General features: G+C 33.4%; 6 protein-coding genes across 6 annotated transcripts; 4 read left to right on the plus strand and 2 right to left on the minus strand.

Annotated features, from left to right (window-relative positions):
* Window positions 1-1,026: 1,026 nt before the first annotated feature.
* On the minus strand, window positions 1,027-2,919 carry LOC125864399 (tubulin beta-2 chain). The gene is made up of 3 exons (XM_049544396.1): window positions 2,329-2,919; window positions 1,962-2,231; window positions 1,027-1,858 (listed from the first exon to the last, which is right to left on the minus strand). The coding sequence occupies exons 1-3, from the start codon at window positions 2,720-2,722 to the stop codon at window positions 1,176-1,178; spliced, it is 1,347 nt and encodes a 448-aa protein (XP_049400353.1). The 5' UTR covers window positions 2,723-2,919; the 3' UTR covers window positions 1,027-1,175.
* Window positions 2,920-7,016: 4,097 nt separating this feature from the next.
* Window positions 7,017-7,853, plus strand: LOC125864417 (uncharacterized). The gene has a single exon (XM_049544416.1). It carries the CDS (start codon window positions 7,076-7,078, stop codon window positions 7,673-7,675), a length of 600 nt encoding a protein of 199 aa, XP_049400373.1. The 5' UTR covers window positions 7,017-7,075; the 3' UTR covers window positions 7,676-7,853.
* Window positions 7,854-10,125: 2,272 nt separating this feature from the next.
* Window positions 10,126-11,026, plus strand: LOC125864419 (uncharacterized). The gene has a single exon (XM_049544418.1). The coding sequence runs from the start codon at window positions 10,265-10,267 to the stop codon at window positions 10,862-10,864; it is 600 nt and encodes a 199-aa protein (XP_049400375.1). The 5' UTR covers window positions 10,126-10,264; the 3' UTR covers window positions 10,865-11,026.
* A 3,766-nt stretch (window positions 11,027-14,792) lies between these two features.
* LOC125864416 (uncharacterized) lies at window positions 14,793-15,611 on the plus strand. Its single transcript, XM_049544415.1, has one exon. The coding sequence runs from the start codon at window positions 14,852-14,854 to the stop codon at window positions 15,449-15,451; it is 600 nt and encodes a 199-aa protein (XP_049400372.1). The 5' UTR covers window positions 14,793-14,851; the 3' UTR covers window positions 15,452-15,611.
* Window positions 15,612-18,151: 2,540 nt separating this feature from the next.
* On the plus strand, window positions 18,152-18,964 carry LOC125864418 (heme-binding-like protein At3g10130, chloroplastic). The gene has a single exon (XM_049544417.1). The coding sequence runs from the start codon at window positions 18,228-18,230 to the stop codon at window positions 18,825-18,827; it is 600 nt and encodes a 199-aa protein (XP_049400374.1). The 5' UTR covers window positions 18,152-18,227; the 3' UTR covers window positions 18,828-18,964.
* Window positions 18,965-19,281: 317 nt separating this feature from the next.
* Window positions 19,282-22,499, minus strand: LOC125864389 (O-fucosyltransferase 19-like). Its single transcript, XM_049544366.1, has 8 exons — window positions 21,847-22,499; window positions 21,246-21,318; window positions 21,068-21,138; window positions 20,890-20,978; window positions 20,678-20,810; window positions 20,370-20,602; window positions 19,816-20,292; window positions 19,282-19,709 (listed from the first exon to the last, which is right to left on the minus strand). The coding sequence occupies exons 1-8, from the start codon at window positions 22,435-22,437 to the stop codon at window positions 19,454-19,456; spliced, it is 1,923 nt and encodes a 640-aa protein (XP_049400323.1). The 5' UTR covers window positions 22,438-22,499; the 3' UTR covers window positions 19,282-19,453.
* Window positions 22,500-23,514: the final 1,015 nt, after the last annotated feature.

The raw sequence follows: 23,514 nt of genomic DNA on the forward strand, positions 1-23,514 counted from the left end.
TATCAAAACCGCTAAACCAATAACCCAATATTAATAAACCAATAAAAAAATTTCTATTCGAATTAGTGGTTTCAGTTCGATTTTGAACCCTCCTAGATACGCCCCTAACTATGTTTTATAGGAATATATAAGGTTTGCTATATACTTATATTGAAGAAAGCAGTCCATTATTAAGAATAGTCTTGCACTGGTGCCCAGCCCAACTCATGATTTCCCTAAGCCTATTCATGAATCAATCAAACATACAACTCTTTTTTGTTCTTTTTTTCTTTTTTTCAATTTCCTATTTGGAATAAATGATTGTTATGTAAATTATCTACCATAACTCACTTTTGTATATTATAATAATACTATAGCAATAATATCACTCAAATTTTGGGTGAGTATATCCCACAAAATCACCGTGTAGCTTCTTCAAAAAGAACATTAAAACTGGAAATCATGAAAGCCACAAATCATGGGCCTAAGGTGATTTCATGGAAATGGGGCTTTACGGTGTGAAAAATGCAAGTTACTATTAGAAGCCCAAAACAAAAGTTTCAAAGTCCTGCAGATGTCATTTGAAATTGCAAAGCTTAACCACAAATGAACGCAGACTTGTAGTATTTTTTTTTTGTTTGAATTCGAATTTGAAACCTCATTTCATTAATCACTCGACCACCATTAGAGGCGTGTCCATCCCTATTTCCGTGATCAGGTATGTCTTCCAGGATACCGATGATGATGGCTATATCAACGATACGAATCACATGGATTATGAGTACTCGGAGCAAACAATTCTCAACATGATAATGTGATAGGAGTAAACCAATTAGCGAATTAAACCTTTGATCTTAATTACGAATCAACATTGGTACTCTTAACTATGGACTACTCTCAACATGTTTTGAGACAATCTTACAAGTGCAATATCATCATCTCTGGCCAAGTTAAACGATGAAACATAAACACAGTAACAGCAGACAACACCACAAATAGAGCATAATAGCTACACAGAATTAACCACCAACAGACGAGCCACATTAATATCACAACATTGAAAGTAGTCTTCCATAGCAAATTGAACTATTACAAAATATTAAAGATTCAAGTTTTGAACTATTACATCTCATAGCCAAAAAGAACATCAACTGGAAGTTGTGGTTTGGCTTCATCCATATTAAAACGTTTTCAATTTACTCCTCTTGAGCATCATCTTCATCCTCATCCTCATAATACTCTCCCTCTTCATCAGCAGTGGCATCTTGGTACTGTTGATACTCCGACACAAGATCATTCATGTTACTTTCAGCCTCGGTAAACTCCATCTCGTCCATTCCTTCACCAGTGTACCAATGCAAGAAAGCCTTTCTCCTGAACATAGCAGTGAACTGTTCACTTACACGCCTAAACATCTCCTGAATTGATGTTGAGTTACCAATGAAGGTGGATGCCATCTTAAGTCCAGTAGGTGGGATATCACAAACAGTTGATTTCACATTGTTAGGGATCCACTCAACAAAGTAGGATGAGTTCTTGTTCTGCACATTGAGCATTTGCTCATCGACCTCTTTCGTGCTCATTTTGCCCCTGAACATAGCTGAGGCAGTCAAGTACCTCCCGTGGCGAGGGTCAGCTGCGCACATCATGTTCTTGGCATCCCACATTTGCTGTGTAAGCTCGGGGACAGTCAAAGCTCTGTATTGCTGTGAACCACGGGAAGTCAAAGGCGCAAACCCAACCATAAAGAAATGGAGCCTTGGGAATGGAATCAAATTGACAGCCAGCTTACGGAGATCAGAGTTCAACTGCCCGGGGAAACGCAAACAACAGGTAACACCAGACATTGTTGCTGATATCAAATGATTCAAATCTCCAACTGTTCCATCAAACAATATGAAAAAACATAAATACCTTCAACAAGTAATGAACAACAACTATAAAGCAGAAACGAACAAATTAAAACGCTTAAAGGATCTTACAGCTGGGGGTGGTAAGCTTTAAGGTTCTGAAGCAAATATCATATAAAGCCTCATTGTCAAGAACCATACATTCATCAGCATTTTCAACCAATTGATGAACAGACAGAGTAGCATTGTAAGGTTCAACGACGGTGTCGGATACCTTAGGGGAAGGGAAAACCGAAAACGTAAGCATCATTCGGTCTGGGTATTCCTCTCTGATCTTAGAAATCAAAAGGGTACCCATACCAGAACCTGTTCCTCCACCCAATGAATGACAAACTTGAAACCCTAAAAACCAAAAAACCACAATGAAAACACATTATACATAACTCAAAAAAAAACCCAGATCCATAACAACAAACCCAAAAAGAAATGAGCAACAAACCTTGAAGGCAATCACAGTTTTCAGCTTCCTTACGAACCACATCAAGAACAGAATCAATCAATTCAGCGCCTTCAGTGTAATGCCCTTTCGCCCAATTATTACCAGCACCAGATTGTCCAAACACAAAGTTATCAGGACGAAAGATCTGTCCATAAGGACCAGATCTAATACTATCCATGGTACCCGGCTCCAGATCCATAAGAACCGCCCTTGGAACAAACCTTCCACAAGTAGCTTCATTATAATAGACATTGATTCTCTCAAGCTGAAGATCAGCATCTCCGGCATATCTTCCGGTGGAATCAATGCCGTGTTCAGCACAAACAACTTCCCAAAACTTGGCACCGATTTGGTTGCCGCATTGTCCACCTTGAATATGAAGAATCTCACGCATTTTGTTGAAATTTGAGAGAATTTTTGAGAAACAGAGAGAAATGAAAAAGAATTTTGTGTGTAGGGACGGAGAAAGGGGGAGTTGAATTTATAGTGAAATTTAAATTAATTTAGGGTTTTGAGAGATTTGTGGGTGGCGGAGCCGGGGCTCCGGGTAACGGTTACTAAATCAACGGTTAGATTTAATTTGACCTCTTGGACTCTGTGGAAATGAATTTGAAATTTGAAAAAATTGTGCGGTACAGCTGGATAACACAAGGATTCTTAGTAAAAAGTCCTTTTAGTTTTTTTGGTTGGTAATAAAGGTCCTTTTAGTTTACTAAACTACGATATTATACTCTAGTTTTGAAATTTTGCTTGTACATACTAATGTTTAGAGAGTTCTTTGCATTTTGCAATTTTTTGACTTGTACCTTGTCCTTTTATTTTCTACTAGTATATAGATTTCTTATACTTTGGATAAAACATTTTAAAGCTCTCACCACTGTTTATTGAAGAAATAGTTAATTTGGTTAACTATGAAATTTGTGAAAAGGATTAAAGACAAGTAAATTAAAGCCATTTAAATTAATATGCATTGGGTAAAATGTCAAGATGGTGATTTCATACAAATATATGAGAAAGGGGGGGGGGGGGGTGAGAACAAGATAATAACGTAAAACTTTTAGGGATTTTCTGATGCCTTTTGTTCTTTGTAGAGCCTTATTTTATAGTTAGGCCACTAAAACATAATCGTCTTCTCAATGTGAAACGACAACACACTTGATATTGAAAAAAGTTCTCTCATAGCACGTTCCTATGTTTTGACGCCAATTAGAGATCATAAGTGTGTGACTCAACGCTGATTATTAAGCTTTCGAGGGTAATTACGATAGCCTCTAGCTATAACTTATAAGACAGTCTTCCTCTAGCAAAACCTCTTTCAGATGCCTAGTCATGTGTTAGTCCTATACTGGCAAACGTTCAACACTCTTCACGATATGTAGAGAATGATTTCTTCCAATTCTCCCGGGTTTCTACAAATGTTACTTCGTATTCTATTTCACCACGTCTCGTGGGCTTGAATGAGTAGGGCTTGAATTTAATTTGATTTTTAAATGAGTAAGGGCTTGTGTTGAGTTCAAATTATCTTGTTCTCCTACTAAAGTGTGTCCAGTGTTTATTTCACAATTTTGGTAAGCAAACTTATGCTTTCATTTAAGATTCAACCTGTCCTAGGATTTAAGATCAATATCGATCAACCTCTTTTTAGCCAATCTTTGCAAAAACAATCCTGTTATGATATGTTTTTCGTTTATGATATGCTACCCACTCAATCAATAGTGAAAAAAATGGAGGAAATACAAATAAGTCTTTCACTCCCAAATCCCAACAATGGACTTGTACAAAGAGTTCAACGTTTAGTTCGTTCATAGATTTTGAAGTTGAAACGTAAAATTTAAGTTTTTGAATTGTGATATTTGGGACTTGACAAGTTATATTCAAACCTGCATTTTACTTGAAAAAAATGAAACTCATATATGTAAAAGTGAAATTTCTACTAAAAACCGGTCAATTTTTTTAGAGATAAATTCTTAAAATGTATAATCAAACACTAGCGATATATTAGAAATGTCATGATAGGCTCTTTCCAATTTTTGAAAATTTCATTTTCTTTTAAAAAGAAAACACGTGGAGTGTAGAGTTTTTGAAACATCAAAAAATAAAAATTGAAATTTCAAAAATTCAAACACAAGCTCAAAAATGAATGAACCTTATATTTGAGTTTTCATTAAATAGTCAAAAAACATATTATTCATCAAAGCCTAGTTGCATAAGACATTTCTAATGAATGCCTCAATATTGTGGACAGTCAAATAACTTTATCGCTACCATAATTGTACAAATATTTTCAAATATTTAAAGTCATCTAATCTGATATATAAGTAATTTCTTTCTTTCAATTCATATGACAAATTTGATTCAATATAAATTTTAGGGCTAACCCATCGGTAGCCCCCTAAACTTGGCACGATCTTTCACTTAGATACCTTAACTAGGTTTTGTTCATTTTAGACACCTCATGTCACGCTCAACTGTGTTATTTTGACACTTTTTTCACTAGCACATGTTGACTTCAAGTGCGTGTTAACCAAGCGTGTCCACGTGGATTAGATGCCCAATTATATCATGCCAACTCATTAAAAGACTATCATATTAAAGAGGAAAAATAAGAATTAAAATACATGACAAAGTAACCAATGAATAAATGACATGTGGTCTTTTTATCCCAAAAAATTAAATTAAATATTTGACAAATTTAAAGAAAAATGCAACCCCCACAACAGCCTCAGTCATCTTCTCCATTGTATTACTCCATTTTTATTATTTTTGAGCTTTTTTCTTTCTGTCATAACCCCACACCCACACAATCTACTCTATCATATTCCTTCATTTTCATTACCTTTTCCATCACACCCATAACCACACAGCCATCTTCTCCGTTTTATTCCTCTTTTTCATGATTTTTTTCTGCCATATTCCCCATTTATTGCACCCTCCCTTAGGGCTAAAAGGTGCAAATGTATAACAACAATGGTTCATATTTTAAAGATTGCGTTTCTTTTTCTTTAATTTTGTGATATTTGCAGTTTAATTAGGGCTCAAGGTTAGTAAGATTAACATTTACATAGTAAAAATTGAGATTTTTTGGCTCCTATTTTAGGATTATTGTGGGTGAACTTTACATGATTTAGGGTGTTGTTGATATGAGTTCGATTTCTTGTTTCTTTTTGGGTCTATCTGAGTTTGTAGTGCGAAATTGAAATTGAAATTATTATAACAAAAAATTTAACCTCCATTGAAGTACTTTAAGCTTTGAGAAATAATGGGAGAGATAATGACTATAAAATGGGAAAGAAGAAGAGAAAAAATAAAATAAAATCGACTAAATAAGTCCCTCACGCGTCAATAGCGAGTGTATAACACTCACTTTGCCATGTCAGCTGAAAGTGTCAAAATGACACAACGGAGCCTGACATGAGGTGTCTAAAATGAACAAAGCCTAGTTAAGGTATCTAAGTGAAAGATCGTGCCAAGTTTAGGGGGCCATCGATGGGTTAGGCCTAAATTTTAAATAAATTGTTTTTTATAATTAGAAATATGTCATAACTCCTTAATTTTTCCTAGGAGCTATTCCTATCATTATCCCACATCTTAAATAGGAAGTGCTAAAAGTTAAATTTATTCAAATATAAATGTCATTTTTCTTAGGACAAACTAATACTCCCTCCGTCCCTTTTTAGTTGTCCACTTTAGAAATGACACACAGATTAAGGCAACAATGATTAGCACAGTGAAGTTACAATTTTACCCTTGTGACAACTTTTCACTTCAAAATTACAACCACTTATTTGAATTCAAGTGAAATAAATTGGAGGGAAACAACATACACTTTTACAATTTTCAAGAAGTGTAAATAAGGGTATAATAGGAAAAAATTTGTTGTCCTTTCTTGATTTGTCAAAATGGACAACTAAATAGGGACAACTAAAAAAGAAAATATGGACAAGTAAATAGGGACGGAGGGAGTATCACATAGCTAAAATAGAGAAGCTTTTCTTTATAAAATTTTAGAATATATACAAATAGTATAGAAATTTACCGGGCGATTCAATTGAATATTTGTACTTAACTTTTGCTTATTGATTATCAATTTTTAATTGAATAAACCGCAATCGAAACCTACAAGATATCAATTGATTTGATACTAATTTAACAATTATCGATTGAAAGAATATTTTTTCAACTTTCTACATTACATATTTTAGACCACACAATGAAAGAATATTTCAGTACATTCTATATTTTCTTTGTTTAAAACATTCAGATATATCTATTACTTTGTTAAGTTTGTGTCAAATTAAATCCAAAATTAGATAAATAATCATTTTTTATAACAATGCCCACGCTAGCTTTTCACACACCTGGATTAATTCCATGAAATACCGTATCACCCAACCAACAACATATAATTCTATCCACCAAGACTAAAACATATAAGAAGAAATTAAATCTGAGACCTCGTAATGCTCGGAGTACGTATTTTCTTCCAATGCAAGCAAACAAGTAATCGTGGCAAAACTAACTCCACACAGCCTATTTCTTCTTTTCCCGCTCATCAACCACCATTCATTTTGCAGCAATCGAAATTCGAAACCCCTTTTCCCAGTCCTTTTTGCCGGCTCTTCAAACTACTACCGAAACTTCCTTTTCTTCATTATAAGTAGTAATTCACAGCAACTTTTACTATCAACATTCTCAAATTTCATTTTGCAAAGAACTAAAAAAAAAAAATCCAGAAATTTTCTCTAAAATGGGCATTGTTTTCGGAAAGATCTGTGTTGAAACACCGAAATACGAATCAATTCAATCTACAGCAGATTACGAAATCCGCAAATACCCAGCAGCTGTTATAGCACAAGTCACATACGATCCGATCCAGTTCAAAGGCGACAAAGACGGTGGATTCAAACTACTAACCAATTACATCGGAATATTCGGTAATCCCCAAAACTCAAATCCTGAAAAAATCGCGATGACAACCCCTGTAATCACCAAATCGTCTGAGAAAATCGCGATGACTACACCGGTGGTGACTAAGAGCGATGACGGAGAGAAGAATACGGTGACTATGCAGTTTATTTTGCCGGCGACGTATACGAAAGGTGAAGAGGCACCGAAGCCGTTGGATGAGAGAGTGGTGATTGTAGAAGAAGGGGAAAGGAAGTATGGGGTGGTGAAGTTTGGTGGGACTGCAAGTGATACAATAGTGAAAGAAAAAGTGGAGAATTTGAAGAAATTGTTGGAGAGAGATGGGTGTAAGATAATTGGGGAATATGAATTGGCTAGGTATAATCCGACATGGATATTGCCTCCATTTAAGACCAATGAAGTTAGGATTCCAGTTGAGTAAAGCTGAAACGTATTGTATATGAGCTGTATACTTTGTATATCAGACTGTATTAAGGTTGGGAGCGTGTACTATTTCATTGCCTGCTTTATAGTGTGTTATATCGAATTTATTATGTAGTTCTTGTTTATTTGCTTTTATTAATAGAGATCCAAATTCTATGCAGCTTATTTGTTTTTATTAAATTCAAAATTTATCATCTATTTTTATTTGGTGATTTTCTAAGAAGAAATTATATAATTAGACATACTCTACTACCATATATATTATTAGCTATACTTTTAAAACATTACATATATTATCACTAATTAAATGTTCTCTACCATATATCGAGGAAGATACACCTAAATACATGCATTTTTGCTACAAGATACACTAAAATAGAGAGAAACGAGCGACATGGGAAGGAGACAAGCGAGATTTTGTTATGTATCCCAGATACATGCGAACTACACTAGATACATGTACCCTGGTGCGATTCAATTTCAGATACATAGGAGAGTGGCGAGCGTGATGTGAGCCGAGCGAGATTTGTTATGTATTATAACGTAAAGCTTTTAGGAATTTTTTGATGCCTTTTTTTTCTTTGTAGAGCCTTCTTTTATAGCTAGGTCACTAAGACATAGTCGTCTTCTCAAGGTGAAACGATAGCACACTTGATATTGAAAAAGGTTCTCTCATAGCACGTTCCTATGTTGGCGCCAATTAGAAATCATGAGTGTGCGACGAGGTTCAACGTTTAGAGATCATGAGTGTCCAATCTATAGTAAAAAATTGGAGGAAACACAAATAAGTCTTTCACTCCCAACAATGGACTTGTACAAAGAGTTCAACGTTTAATTCGTTCATAGATTTTAAAGTTGAAATATAACATTAAAATTTTTGAATTGTAATTTTTGGGACTTTACAAGTTGTATTCAAACGTGCATTTTACTAAAAAAAAAAGAAAAAAACTCATGTCTACTAAAAATTGGTCAATTTTTTCAGAGATAAATTCTTAAAATGTATAATCAAACCCTAGAGAAATATTAGAAATGTCGTGATAGGCTCTTTCCAATTTTTGAAAATTTCATTTTTTTAAAAAGAGAACACGTGGAGTTTGACATCAAAAAATAAAAATTGAAATTTCGAAAATTCAAATACAAGCTCAAAAATGAATGATCCTTATATTTGAGTTCTCATTGAATAGTCAAAAAACATATTATTCATCAATGCCTAGTTGCATAAGACATTTCTAATGAATGCCTCGATATTGTGGACAGTCAAATAACTTTATCGTTTACCATAATTGTATTAAATATTTAAAGTCATCTAATCTGATTTATAATAATTTTTTTCTTTCAATTCATATGACAAATTTGATTCAATATAAATTTTAAAGAAATTGTTTTTAAAACTTATAATTAGAAATATGTCATAACTCCTTAATTTTTCCTAGGAGCTATTCCTATTATTTTCCCACGTCTTAAATAGGTTAAAAGTTAAATTTATTCAAATATAAATGTCATTTTTCTTAAGACTAACTAATATGGAAATAATGTCACATAGCTAAAATAGAGAAGCTTTTTTTTATAAATTTTTTAGAATATATACAAATAGTATAGAAATTTATCGGGAGATTCAATTGAATATTTGTACTTAACTTTTGCTTATTGATTATCAATTTTTAAATGACTAAACCACAATCGAAACCTACAAGATATAGATTGATTTGTTACTAATTTAACAATTATCAATTGAAATAATATTTTTTCAACTTCTACATTACATATTTAAGACCATACAATGAAATAATATTTTCAGTACATTCTATATATTCTTAGTTTAAGACATTCAAATATGTCTATTACTTGGTTAAATTTGTGTCAAATTAAATCCAAAATTAGATAAATAATCATTTTTATAGGACAAATTACTTAACTACACTCCTTTACTTACCTTAATATCCATTTATCCCTACTTATTTCAAAAATTCCTTATTTACCTATGTATCCCGCATGTATCCCGTGCACAACGCTATGTATCCCGCTATGTGGAATGTATCAAACCTAATGTATCCCGTGCACAACGCTTTGTATCCCGCAAACATCATTTTTAAGGGATTTTTGGTAAATAGAAAAGNATTACTTGGTTAAATTTGTGTCAAATTAAATCCAAAATTAGATAAATAATCATATTTTATAACAATGCCCACGCTAGCTTTTCACACACCTGGATTAATTCCATGAAATACCGTATCACCCAACCAACAACATGTAATTCTATCCACCAAAACTAAATATAAGAAGAAATTAAATCTGAGACCTCATAATGCTCGGAGTACGTATTTTCTTCCAATGCAAGCAAACAAGTAATCGTGGCAAAACTAACTCCACACAACCTATTTCTTCTTTCCCGCTCATCAACCACCATTCATTTTACAGCAATCGAAATTCGAAACCCCTTTCCCCAGTCCTTTTTGCCGGCTCGTCAAACTTCTACCGAAACTTCCTTTTTCTTCATTATAAGTAGCAATTCACAGCAACTTTTACTATCAACATTCTCAATTTACATTTTGCAAAGAACTAAAAAAATCCAAAAATTTTCTCTAAAATGGGCATTGTTTTCGGAAAGATCTGTGTTGAAACACCGAAATACGAATCAATTCAATCTACAGCAGATTACGAAATCCGCAAATACCCAGCAGCAGTTATAGCACAAGTCACATACGATCCGATCCAGTTCAAAGGCGACAAAGACGGTGGATTCAAACTACTAACCAATTACATCGGAATATTCGGTAATCCCCAAAACTCTAATCCTGAAAAAATCGCGATGACAACCCCTGTAATCACCAAATCGTCTGAGAAAATCGCGATGACTACACCGGTGGTGACTAAGAGCGATGACGGAGAGAAGAATACGGTGACTATGCAGTTTATTTTGCCGGCGACGTATACGAAAGGTGAAGAGGCACCGAAGCCGTTGGATGAGAGAGTGGTGATTGTAGAAGAAGGGGAAAGGAAGTATGGGGTGGTGAAGTTTGGTGGGACTGCAAGTGATAAAATAGTGAAAGAAAAAGTGGAGAATTTGAAGAAATTGTTGGAGAGAGATGGGTGTAAGATAATTGGGGAATATGAATTGGCTAGGTATAATCCGACATGGATATTGCCTCCATTTAAGACCAATGAAGTTAGGATTCCAGTTGAGTGAAGCTGAAACGTATTGTATATGAGCTGTATACTTTGTATATCAGACTGTATTAAGTTTGGGAGCGTGTACTATTTCATTGCCTGCTTTATAGTGTGTTATATCGAATTTATTATGTAGTTCTTGTTTATTTGCTTTTATTAATAGAGATCCAAATTCTATGCAGCTTATTTGTTTTTATTAAATTCAAAATTTATCATCTATTTTTATTTGGTGATTTTCTAAGAAGAAACTATATAATTAGACATACTCTACTACCATATATATTATTAGCTATACTTTTAAAACATTACGTATATTATCACTAATTAAACGTTCTCTACCATATATCGAGGAAGATACACCTAAATACAAGTATTTTTGCTACAAGATACACTAAAATAGAGAAAAACGAGCTTGGATTGTTCAGAAGTTGCGACACCAATAGAATATGAATGATAAACTGTAAATGCAGAATGTTCCTAACAACTTTGAGTATTCTCCCTTTTTCTCTTACTTTTTGATTCTTTTGTTTGGGTGCATTTTTTTGAGTTGTGCCAACAACTCCTATGCTATGGTTTTTTGAATGAAGAAGATTAGCTACTAAGAAGCGAACTCCAGCATCCTCTACATATGATAAACAATGACATGCTAATCTTATATATCAAAATTGAAACATCTTCTATATCCCTCTTCTAAATAAGGGTAATTATTTTGGTTGTATTACATTAGTTAGTATTTGCAGATCGTTCAAGTCGGCATCATACTGATGTTTGCTGTACATATTTAGAATATTTCTAATAGTATATAATATATGATATATGATATTATCCATCTTCTGCAAAAGTTATCACCCTTGATTCATTAGTATTAATATTTTTACAAGCATAATATTTTGACTATTTCCATGGGCCTCCCTCATCTAGTACTTATAAGAAAAACAACATTCTTCAAGATAAATTCAAAATTAAGAAAATTGAAATAGGCAGTCATCCTCTAGCAAAACCTCTTTCAGATGCCTAGTCATGTGTTAGTCCTATACCGGCAAACATTCAACACTCTGCACGATATGCAAGTAATGATTTCTTCCAATTCTCCCGGGTTTCTACAAACGTTACTTCGTATTCAATTTCGCCATGTCTCATGGGCTTGAATGAGTAGGGTTTGAATTTAATTTGATTTTTAAATGAGTAAGGGCTTGAATTGAGTTCAAATTATCTTGTTCTCCTACTAAAGTGTGTCCAGTGTTTATTTCACAATTTTGGTAAGCAAACTTGTGCTTTCATTTAAGATTCAACCTGTCCTAGGATTTAAGGATCAATATGAATCAACCCTTTTTAGCCTGTTTTACCCAATATTTGCAAAAACAATCCTGTGATGATATGTTTTTCGTCTATGATATGCTACCCACTCAATCTAATAGTGAAAAAATTGGAGGAAATACAAATAAGTCTTTCACTCCCAACAATGAACTTGTACAAAGAGTTCAACGTTTAGTTCGTTCATAGATTTGGAAGTTGAAACGTAAAATTTTAGTTTTTGAATTGTGATTCTTGGGACTTGACAAGTTATATTCAAACGTGCATTTTACTTAAAAATAACGTAAAGCTTCTAGGGATTTTCTGATTCATTTTTTTACTTTGTAGAGCCTTCTTTTATAGCTAGACCACTGAAATATAATCATCTTCTCAAGGTGAAATGATGTCACACTTGATATTGAAAAAGGTTCTCTCATAGCACGTTCTTATGTTTTGGCGCCGATTAGAGATCATGAGTGTGCGACTCGAGGTTCAACGTTTAGAGATCATGAGTGTCCAATCTATAGTGAAAAAAATGGAGGAAATACAAATAAGTCCTTCACTCCCAACAATGGACTTGTACAAAGAGTTCATCGTTTAGTTCGTTCATATATTTTTAACTTGAAACTTAAAATTTGAATTTTTGAATTGTGATTTTTGAGACTTTACAAGTTGTATTCAAACGTGCATTTTACTTCAAAAAGATGAAACTCATGTCTACTAAAAACTGGTCAATTTTTTTGAGATAAATTCTTAAAATGTATAATCAAACCCTAGTGAAATATTAGAAATGTCATGATAGGCTCTTTCCAATTTTTGAAAATTTCAATTTTTTAAAAAGAGAACACGTGGAGTGTACAGTTTTTTAAACATAAAAAACGTGGAGTTTGACCTCAAAAAATAAAAATTGAAATTTCAAAAATTCAAATACAATCTCAAAAATGAATGAACTTTATATTTGAGTTCTCATTGAATAGTCAAAAAAACATATTATTCATCAAAGCCTAGTTGCCTAAGACACTTCTAATGAATGCCTCGATATTGTGGACAGTCAAATAGCTTTATCGTTTACCATAATTGTACAAATATTATTAAATATTTAAAGTCATCTAATCTGATTTATAATAATTTTTTTCTTTCAATTCATATGACAAATTTGATTCACTATAAATTTTAAAGAAATTGTTGTTAAAACTTATAATTAGAAATATGTCATAACTCCTTAATTTTTCCTAGGAGCTATTCCTATTATTTTCCCACGTCTTAAATAGGAAATGTTAAAAGTTAAATTTATTCAAATAGAAATGTCATTTTTCTTAGGACTAACTAATATGAAAATAATGTCACATAGCTAAAATAGAGAAGCTTTTCTTTATAATTTTTTTAGAATATATACAAATAGTATAGAAATTTATCGGGCGATTCAATTGAATATTTGTACTTAACTTTTGCTTATTGATTATCAATTTTTAAATGACTAAACCACAATCGAAACCTACAAGATATCGATTGATTTGTTACTAATTTAACAATTATCGATTGAAAGAATATTTTTTCAACTTCTACATTACATATTTAAGATCATACAATGAAATAATATTTCAGTACATTCTATATATTCTTAATTTAAGACATTCAAATATGTCTATTACTTGGTTAAATTTGTGTCAAATTAAATCCAAAATTAGATAAATAATCATTTTTTATAGGACAAATTACTTAACTACACTCATTTACTTACCTTAATATCCATTTATCCCTACTTATTTCAAAAATTTTAAAAATCCCTTATTTACCCATGTATCCCGTGAACAACGTTATGTATCCCGCTATGTGGAATGTATCAAACGATATGTATCCCGTGCACAACGCTATGTATCCCGCTATGTGGATTGTATCAAACGATATGTATCCCGTACACAACGCTATGTATCCCGCTATGTGGAATGTATCAAACGATATGTATCCCGTGCACAACGCTATGTATCCCGCTATGTGGAATGTATCAAACCTAATGTATCCCGTACACAACGCTATGTATCTCGCAAACATCATTTTTAAGAAATTTTTGGTAAATAGAAAACTAGAAGGGATAGGATGTTATTTAGTACTTATAATATGTGGTTCCTATAATTTATACTTTAAGAATGTATCAAACCTAATGTATACCGTGCACAACGCTATGTATCCCACAAACATCATTTTTAAGGGATTTTTGGTAAATAGATTACTAGAAGGGATAAGATGTTATTTAGTACTTCTAATATATGGTTCCTATAATTTATACTTTTTTATAACAATGTCCACGCTAGCTTTTCACACACCTAAATTAATTCCATGAAATACCGTATCACCCAACCAACAACATGTAATTCTATCCACCAAGACTAAAACATATAAGAAGAAATTAAATCTGAGACCTCATAATGCTCGGAGTACGTATTTTCTTCCGATGCAAGCAAACAAGTAATCGTGGCAAAACTAACTCCACACAGCCTACTTCTTCTTTTCCCGCTCATCAACCACCATTCATTTTGCAGCAATCGAAATTCGAAACCCCTTTTCCCAGTCCTTTTTGCCGGCTCTTCAAACTACTACCGAAACTTCCTTTTCTTCATTATAAGTAGTAATTCACAGCAACTTTTACTATCAACATTCTCAAATTTCATTTTGCAAAGAACTAAAAAAAAAAAATCCAGAAATTTTCTCTAAAATGGGCATTGTTTTCGGAAAGATCTGTGTTGAAACACCGAAATACGAATCAATTCAATCTACAGCAGATTACGAAATCCGCAAATACCCAGCAGCTGTTATAGCACAAGTCACATACGATCCGATCCAGTTCAAAGGCGACAAAGACGGTGGATTCAAACTACTAACCAATTACATCGGAATATTCGGTAATCCCCAAAACTCAAATCCTGAAAAAATCGCGATGACAACCCCTGTAATCACCAAATCGTCTGAGAAAATCGCGATGACTACACCGGTGGTGACTAAGAGCGATGACGGAGAGAAGAATACGGTGACTATGCAGTTTATTTTGCCGGCGACGTATACGAAAGGTGAAGAGGCACCGAAGCCGTTGGATGAGAGAGTGGTGATTGTAGAAGAAGGGGAAAGGAAGTATGGGGTGATGAAGTTTGGTGGGACTGCAAGTGATAAAATAGTGAAAGAAAAAGTGGAGAATTTGAAGAAATTGTTGGAGAGAGATGGGTGTAAGCTAATTGGGGAATATGAATTGGCTAGGTATAATCCGACATGGATATTGCCTCCATTTAAGACCAATGAAGTTAGGATTCCAGTTGAGTGAAGCTGAAACGTATTGTATATGAGCTGTATACTTTGTATATCAGACTGTATTAAGTTTGGGAGCGTGTACTATTTCATTGCCTGCTTTATAGTGTGTTATACCGAATTTATTATGTAGTTCTTGTTTATTTGCTTTTATTAATAGAGTTCCAAATTCTATGCACCTTATTTGTTTTTATTAAATTCAAAATTTATCATCTACTTTTATTTGGTGATTTTCTAAGAAGAAACTATATAATTAGACATACTCTACTACCATATATATTATTAGCTATATTTTTAAAACATTACGTATATTATTACTAATTAAACGCTCTCTACCATATATCGAGGAATATACACCTAAATACATGTATTTTTGCTACAAGATACACTAAAATAGAGAGAAACGAGCGACATGGGAAGGAGACAAGCGAGATTTTGTTATGTATCCCAGATATATGCAAATTACACTAGATACATATACCCTAGTGCGATTCAATTTCAGATACATAGAAGAGTGGAGAGCGTGATGTGAGCCGAGCGAGATTTGTTATGTATTATAGATACATGTGAATCCATTTGAATACAGTGTACCTAGAACAAATTACACATAATTTTGACCCCATGTATTCAGAAATATATGTATATAGAAAGTATATGGACGGACCAAAATTTAGTTAGGTACATATATTGTGAACTAGAGTGTCTAAGTAATTAACTGTTAAACTAATGAAATTTATAAGTTTCCCAATTGTTAAAAGATATACCGCAAACCCGACTTGGTTCGAATAAACACTTATGACGATCCAATTATCACTCATAAACGAATAACTTTATTATGTATCTCACTTACATCATTGACATTAGTTGCATGCAATTTTTTTAGTTTAATTCCATAAATTAAGTTCACATTTTCTATAAGTAAAAGAAGCCTCACACCATAGATGCTTCCCGAAAATGATAAGAAAGCATCATCAGCATCATTAGACAACTTGAAAAGAAATTACTCGAAAGTATTTGTTACCTCCTATCAGTTTTATAAATATAGAATGATTTTGTACATCAAAACTTAAGTAGATTGAAAAAATCACCTAATAATGGTTATTGCCTCCGTTGAGATTTAATAGCATAATGCTGCTTTAATGTATGTTGAGTACATTATAAAGGAACCAAAGAAATTCCGATTCTGCATTTGTATTTGTTTCTTTGAAAAGTTATCATTTGTGTTTTGAATCATCTGATACCATTTCGTTTTTGTATAGGAAATGTCGTTTTCAATTTTCAATTTTTGAATCTTTAGAATAAATGATGTATTACTCACATTTGAGATTTTCGTTTCAAATTGAACATTTAAAGGAGTGGATTTTGCTCAATTTCCATATTTGAAAAGATCACCGAAAAATATCTAAAGGGAGTGCGGATAGCTCAATTACTATACTTGGAAAAGATCACAGGAAGTTTTAAATATTTGGAAAAAGAGTCTGAAATATATCCAAACTTTGATCGAAATTGTTGTAACAATACTGAATTTTGGAAATGACCTTTTACCCCTTGCACTATTTAATAGTGTATTTTAAAAGTATATATGTGCCCACGTGGACATCATAAAAATTGCATCATTAAAATACACTATTAAATAGTATAGGGGTAAAAGGTCCTCCATAAAGTTTGGTATCGTAACAACAATTTCGACCAAAATTGAAGTATTTTTCAGACTCTTCTCCCCTCAATTATCATATTTGAAAAGATTACTGGAAGATTTGAATATTTTAAAAAATTATTTTAGCACAATATATCATTTGAAAAGATAATATGTAAATAGAGAAATTGTAGCTTAGGAAGCCTAATAACAACTACTCCCTCCATTTAAAAAGAATGACCTTATTTTCTTTCTAATCTGTTTAAAAAAGAATGACCCCTTTCCTTTTTTGGCAACATTTAACTTCAACTTTCCACATGACATGTTTAAAGTCACAAGATTAAAGGACATTTTGATACATTTGACATAATTTTAATTTAAAACCATAAAATTAAAAGTCTCCTTTCTTTTCTTAGATTATGTTCCAAGTCAAACTAGGCCTCAAATAATAATGCACCAAGGCCTATCCGAACAAAAATCCAGTACTTTTTTTTTTATGACAAGGGAAACCCGCAGCCGCTATCCTTTGGATGCGCACAGGATAAAACCTCCGCTCCTATCAATAACTCGCAAACCACATAGGAGAGGTAACCCGCACTAGACAAGGCCGGTGCAACGAGCTCAACCCAAAAGACAAACCCCTTGCTTTCGCTAGCAAGGGGTTTTGAACTTCTTAGTCATGACTATCTGAACTAATCATTTGTTGTTCAAAAATCCTTATTTAAGTAGTTCATACTTCATACATATCTTACTGTTATTCTTTGTCCGTTTAAATAAAATTTCTCTTTGTGTTTCTTTAATAATTCAAATAATTTCAACTTTATGTGATATGCATAAGATCATTAATAATGAAAGATTTTTCTAATATATCACACGTTTAAAGGCTGATTTCATCTCATATCATATCGCGATCGCACGAGTAGAATAAGACCAAGGGAATACAATTTTTTCTTTTGATGCAAGAAACAAGTAAACGTGGCAAAACAAACTCCACAACCTATTTTTCCCCTTGCCCTCATCTACCGCCATTCATTTTGCAGCAAACAAAACCCCTTTCCCAAGTTGATTTCTCACCAGAAGCTTCCTTTCCTTCCATTTAAGTACTAACAATTCACAGCCAACATTTAATTTTTGTAACAAACTAATCTCATCCAAAATGGGCATGATTTTGGGAAAAATCTCTGTTGAAACACCCAAATACGAATTGATTCAATCTACACCTGATTACGAAATCCGCAAATACCCAGCAGCTGTTATAGCTCAAGTCACGTACGATCCAACCCAGTTTAAAGGCAACAAAGACGGCGGATTCATGCTACTAGCCAATTACATCGGCGCATTGGGTAATCCCCAAAACTCCAAACCTGAAACAATCGCCATGACAGCCCCAGTAATCACCAAATCGTCTGAGGAAATCGCCATGACTGCACCAGTGGTAACTAAGTCCGGTGACGGAGAGAAAAATACAGTGACTATGCAGTTTATTTTGCCGGCGAAGTATACGAAAGCTGAAGAAGCACCGAAGCCGTTGGATGAGAGAGTGGTGATTGTAGAAGAAGGGGAAAGGAAGTATGGGGTGGTCAAGTTTAGTGGGACTGCAAATGATAAAATGGTGAAAGAGAAAGTGGAGAATTTGAAGAAATGGTTAGAGAGAGATGGGTTTAAGATAATTGGGGAATTTGAGTTGGCTAGGTATAATCCGCCATGGACATTGCCTCCATTTAAGACTAATGAAGTTATGATTCCACTTGAGTAATGAGCTGAAACTAGTGTATATAAAGTAAAAAAAAAAGAGTGTTGTGTAGTGAATTTTTATTTATTTTGCGTTTTGTATCGAGTTCTTGTTTCTTTGATTACGTTGTTGAATAATAGAGGTGGATACAAAATTTAAGTTTTAATGAGTTTTTTGAGTTTCGAAATATTGAAAATGAAAAAACACATGAACAAGTCAACCTACAATATTGGCTGCTAAAACTTTAGACTCATACAAATCGATAATGTAAACAGTTCATCTGAGTGTGAAGATGAAGAAATTTGCAACCATGTATAAAGACTAGTATAATGACGTTTGTGGTATGTTACATTGTGAATCTGTGGAAAACCTAATAAATAAACCAATTACCAAAACCAACTCAGAATAAATAAGAAAATGAATAAATGTTCTATACTGCACAGTAAAGAATGATTTGAGTACCTGTGTTATATCTGTTTTTCACATTAGCCACCATCTCTGCTTCAGAAGTTGCTCGCTTCTTTAAGATTTGTTCATCAACGTAATTCATATGGCGTAAGTCCTCTTTGATTCTGCTTGCTGCCTAATACTGTAGATCAAATACTAATATTTGTCTAATCTACAACCAGTTACCAAGTTGAGATAAATCCTTATCTTTGTGCAGCAGCATTCAAACTCGGTCTCTTGTTAATTTGATGTTTGTTCGCTACCATCAAAGATCTATCACAAATACAACCTGGAAAAGGATTTGCATAAAAGTTCTCTTCTAATCTTGGAGATTCTCCCGCTTCTCTAGAGTAAGGAGCTCCTAATCTGTTGGAATGTAAAACCTTGACCTCGGAAGTAAACTCTTCTTGAGTGATCGCACCCTTATCCAACAAATCAATCAATCTTACAACATTCAGTCTGAAATGAAGAGAAGTACCAAAGAACATTGTTATTTTTGCTCGAATCCAATATAAATGAAGTGATGACAAAGTGAGTACAAAAATCTAAAGACAATAGTAATAACCTGTCGGGGCTAATTGTCTTTTGAAATCCTTCAAACCTTCTATGCCCTTGCACAGCCTTTGCCATATTGCCATCATATGTGTAAACAAAGACATCACTTTCAAGGGCTACGAGATAATCTAAGGCAGCAAGACGGTTTTGATAATGCCTGAAAGTCTGTAGTTCTTCCGTTATTGTAAGAGTTGAGTGAGAGAAAACATTAGGATACTCATTTCGAAATGCATCCATGCTGTTGTTGCCATAAATTTCCCCAGCGACAATATATATCCTGGTCGTGGAGGGATAGCCCATTGCTTTAAGAAACAAGGCAGCCTCCCTAGGCGACATAGGGCAGCCCCCTTGTAGTCGTTTCTCATTGCCGTCTATCTCTTTCTCTTTCCAGTGTTTCACTTGATACCTCATATAACGAAGTTCTTCAGCCTCTGGAGCAGTTAAATTGTTGCTGCAGCCAGTAAAGGCTAACATGTCTTTTTCATATCTGCAAACATGCCAAGTACTTACTTAAAAATGAATGGTTGAGAAATTGGCCAAGGGATGCCATATTAGAGAGATTACCTTAAGTGGAGAGCAATGTACGGTCTGCCATTGTCTCTAAGTCTATCCACCAACCTCTTTCCAAGCTCCTCGATCTCATTTGTGTACCGTAGAGCCTCATAATTTGCTCGACAGCGAAGCCTCTGAATAGAGGATGCCAAGCCATTGTTAGCAAGCCTTGAATCTGTATGCGTAAATTGTATCACCTTGTGCTTCTTTAGTAAAGGAAGAACCTCTCCTCTATAGTAACTAGCCTGCAGAAAAGCAACAAACTATAGTTCCAGCATGCAAAAGATTATCGCTTGCTAATAGTAGTTCAATTTACCGACCTTTGACCAAGAGACCGGTGCCTTCTGAATAGGGGACACAGCTGCATATTTTGGTGGCAAAGATTCAACAATCTCAATATCATCTTTTAAAACGTCAATGAAGCGTCTCCAGTCAAAAATATCTTTAAAATCACTGCAAGAGACGAAAAACGGATTAGAACTAAAACTAACAGATTTAAGAAGAAACACAATGAAAAACTAAAGAACTGTACCTGGGATCTGTCCAAAAGGATTCATGATCAAGAGAAGGAAGAACCAAAGTGGCATTCAAAATTTTTGCAATAGCCACCATATCACATATCTGCGATAATCCAAAACAATGATCGTCATAAATAACAGCATCACAACAGCTGAAAATATATAGAATAGACAGCTTGAAGCTTCATTTACCCCTGTTCTCATCTGGTTTAATCCTCCGTTGGCATGAACCAAGACATATCCATTAGTCAATGATCCAGTTCCTAAAATAACCATATAGCATAAATATAGCCAAACTAGGTAGTAAGAACTGGTCCAAATGGAGTAAATGGATATTAAGGAATCAAAATCTAAAAAAAACTTGGCATACTTATTCGATCCCTAGGCCGAGCAATGCATTTGTAGTAAGTATCACTAGGTGGCTTCATCCATATTTCTGGTACCTGTCCAAACAATCAATATTGAACTAACAATTTAGACAAGACAATCGAGCCAAACAAATCGGAGAAAACCATATTCTGCTCAGCATAAAACATTGTTCGTAAGCAATCAACAAGAAATAGAGTAGTAATCAAGGTTCTAATAAGGAAATTACTGAGAAAAAAAAAACTATTTTGAGAATAGTAACTTGAACTTATCTCATTTAATTAGACAAAAAATAAACGAATATTCAAGATACTTAGGACCACAATTAACACCTAATTACTAAGGAAATTTTGCAGTCAACATTCCCCAAACCTAGTTAGTCACTGCCTACATACAACCTGTAAACTTTGTTGCTGCCTACTACTACTTCCATCCTTCCTGCACAGACACGGAACCAGGATTTAAAGTTTACGAGTTTTTAACTTGCTACTCACTTCATAGCTCGTTTTACTTACAGAATTCACAATTAAATATTCACACATATTTAATGAATTTCCTAATACAAAATACAGAATCTATACAATATATTATTTAAGAGAACTTACCGGCAACTGCTTCATCTGGCGTTTCCGGGCAACTCCACCAGAAGACGAAACAGAAACAGAGGACTGTGTTTCAGAAACAACTTTTTGAGCATTAACCCAATCATTCTTAAAATTCTGAACAACAAAAAGGCCATTATCTTTACTCATCAGATTCCCATTTACATCACCATTCATAACGATTGAAAACTTAAAAAATACAGAAATCATCACCAGAATCAACAATATCCCCAAAATCGTACGACCCATATTATTTCTTGATCCTAAACACGCCATAATTGAACCAAAACTCAATAACCATTCTTCTACTCTAAAAATCAAACTTTCAGGCACCCATTTACACGCTAATAAATATCGTACTATTGTACGAGGATGATGATGGTGGTGATAAGGGAGGTTTCCGGTACCAGCGTTAATAATATTTGCATTATTGTTATTATCACCATAGTAATTATCAAATCCGATTTGTATATGATCTGATAATTTTTCAGGGTCGTTCTCCATAACCGGGCGTCGGTGGTGGATGGTGAGTCCGCTGCCGGCCACTCTGGGACTACCGCTGGCTGAATTGGTGGCGGTGCCACCGGTTGACATATTACAAAATACAGAATCAAATTATGGGTCTATGAAAGATTTTTGCGAGGAGGGGGATGTTTGAGGATTGACATATTACAAAATACAGAATCAAAAGAGAGAAATATGGGTCTATGAAAGATTTTCGCGAGGGGAGGGATGTTTGCCGATTCAAGATGGCAGAAGGTGGTTTTAACGCTTTGTGTGTGTGTGTGTTTTTTTTTAATTACCTAATTAATTATATGACGTTTTTATTTAAAAAAAGAAAATTAGTCAACTTTTAAACTAAGCTAAATATGTACAAATTGTCGAAAAGGAGAATTTTTTAACAAAAAATTATGTCATTGTCTTATTAAAGGTAAAATGAAAATTAAGTTAAAAAAAGTTAATTCTATAAATTATAACATCATAAAATGTACTATCAAGTCACTTGTAAGTTATTAATAATTTTTTTGTTATAATTAATGGTGACTAACAGGCTAGAGTGTGTAAAATTATATTAATTTTGTAAATTTTTAATTTAATATATAATGGAATGGAATGAAAGACTCAATTTGATTGAGAATGAATTTAAAATTGTAAAATAACTTAAAATTTCATGATCTTAAACTTAAAATATGCATAATATGTCAATAATATCTTTTAAATTTGTGATCTTAAAAACTATGACATTCTATTTGTATGAGGGTGTATCATAATTAAAAGGAACAACAAAAACGTTAAAGATTGAAAACGTATTAAAAACATAAAATATGTTATTCTATTTTATAAAGGAAGTAAAATACATAAAATAAAATGATTAATAAGCACTATAATATTTTTTGCTATGTACAAAAATATTGAAAAAAAAAGTAAATAGAAAGAAAAAAAGAATGAATTTTACCAAACGTCACTTCAAGCAACGGCTTAATTATCTTATGGGAGAAAAGTAGTGTGTGTGTACGGTTTGTCTTGGTTTTCAAAAGATTACATCAGAAAAGTTGTAAATACCGATGAAAGCTTTTGTCTGAAAATATATGCTTTAAGGTTACACTAACGTATGGTTATTAGAAAAATGGTTAGATAGCAATATCGTAATTTTATTTCTTAACTAAATTC

The sequence above is a fragment of the Solanum stenotomum genome, chromosome 5 (assembly GCF_019186545.1).
Source record: "Solanum stenotomum isolate F172 chromosome 5, ASM1918654v1, whole genome shotgun sequence".
Lineage (NCBI taxonomy): Eukaryota > Viridiplantae > Streptophyta > Magnoliopsida > Solanales > Solanaceae > Solanum > Solanum stenotomum.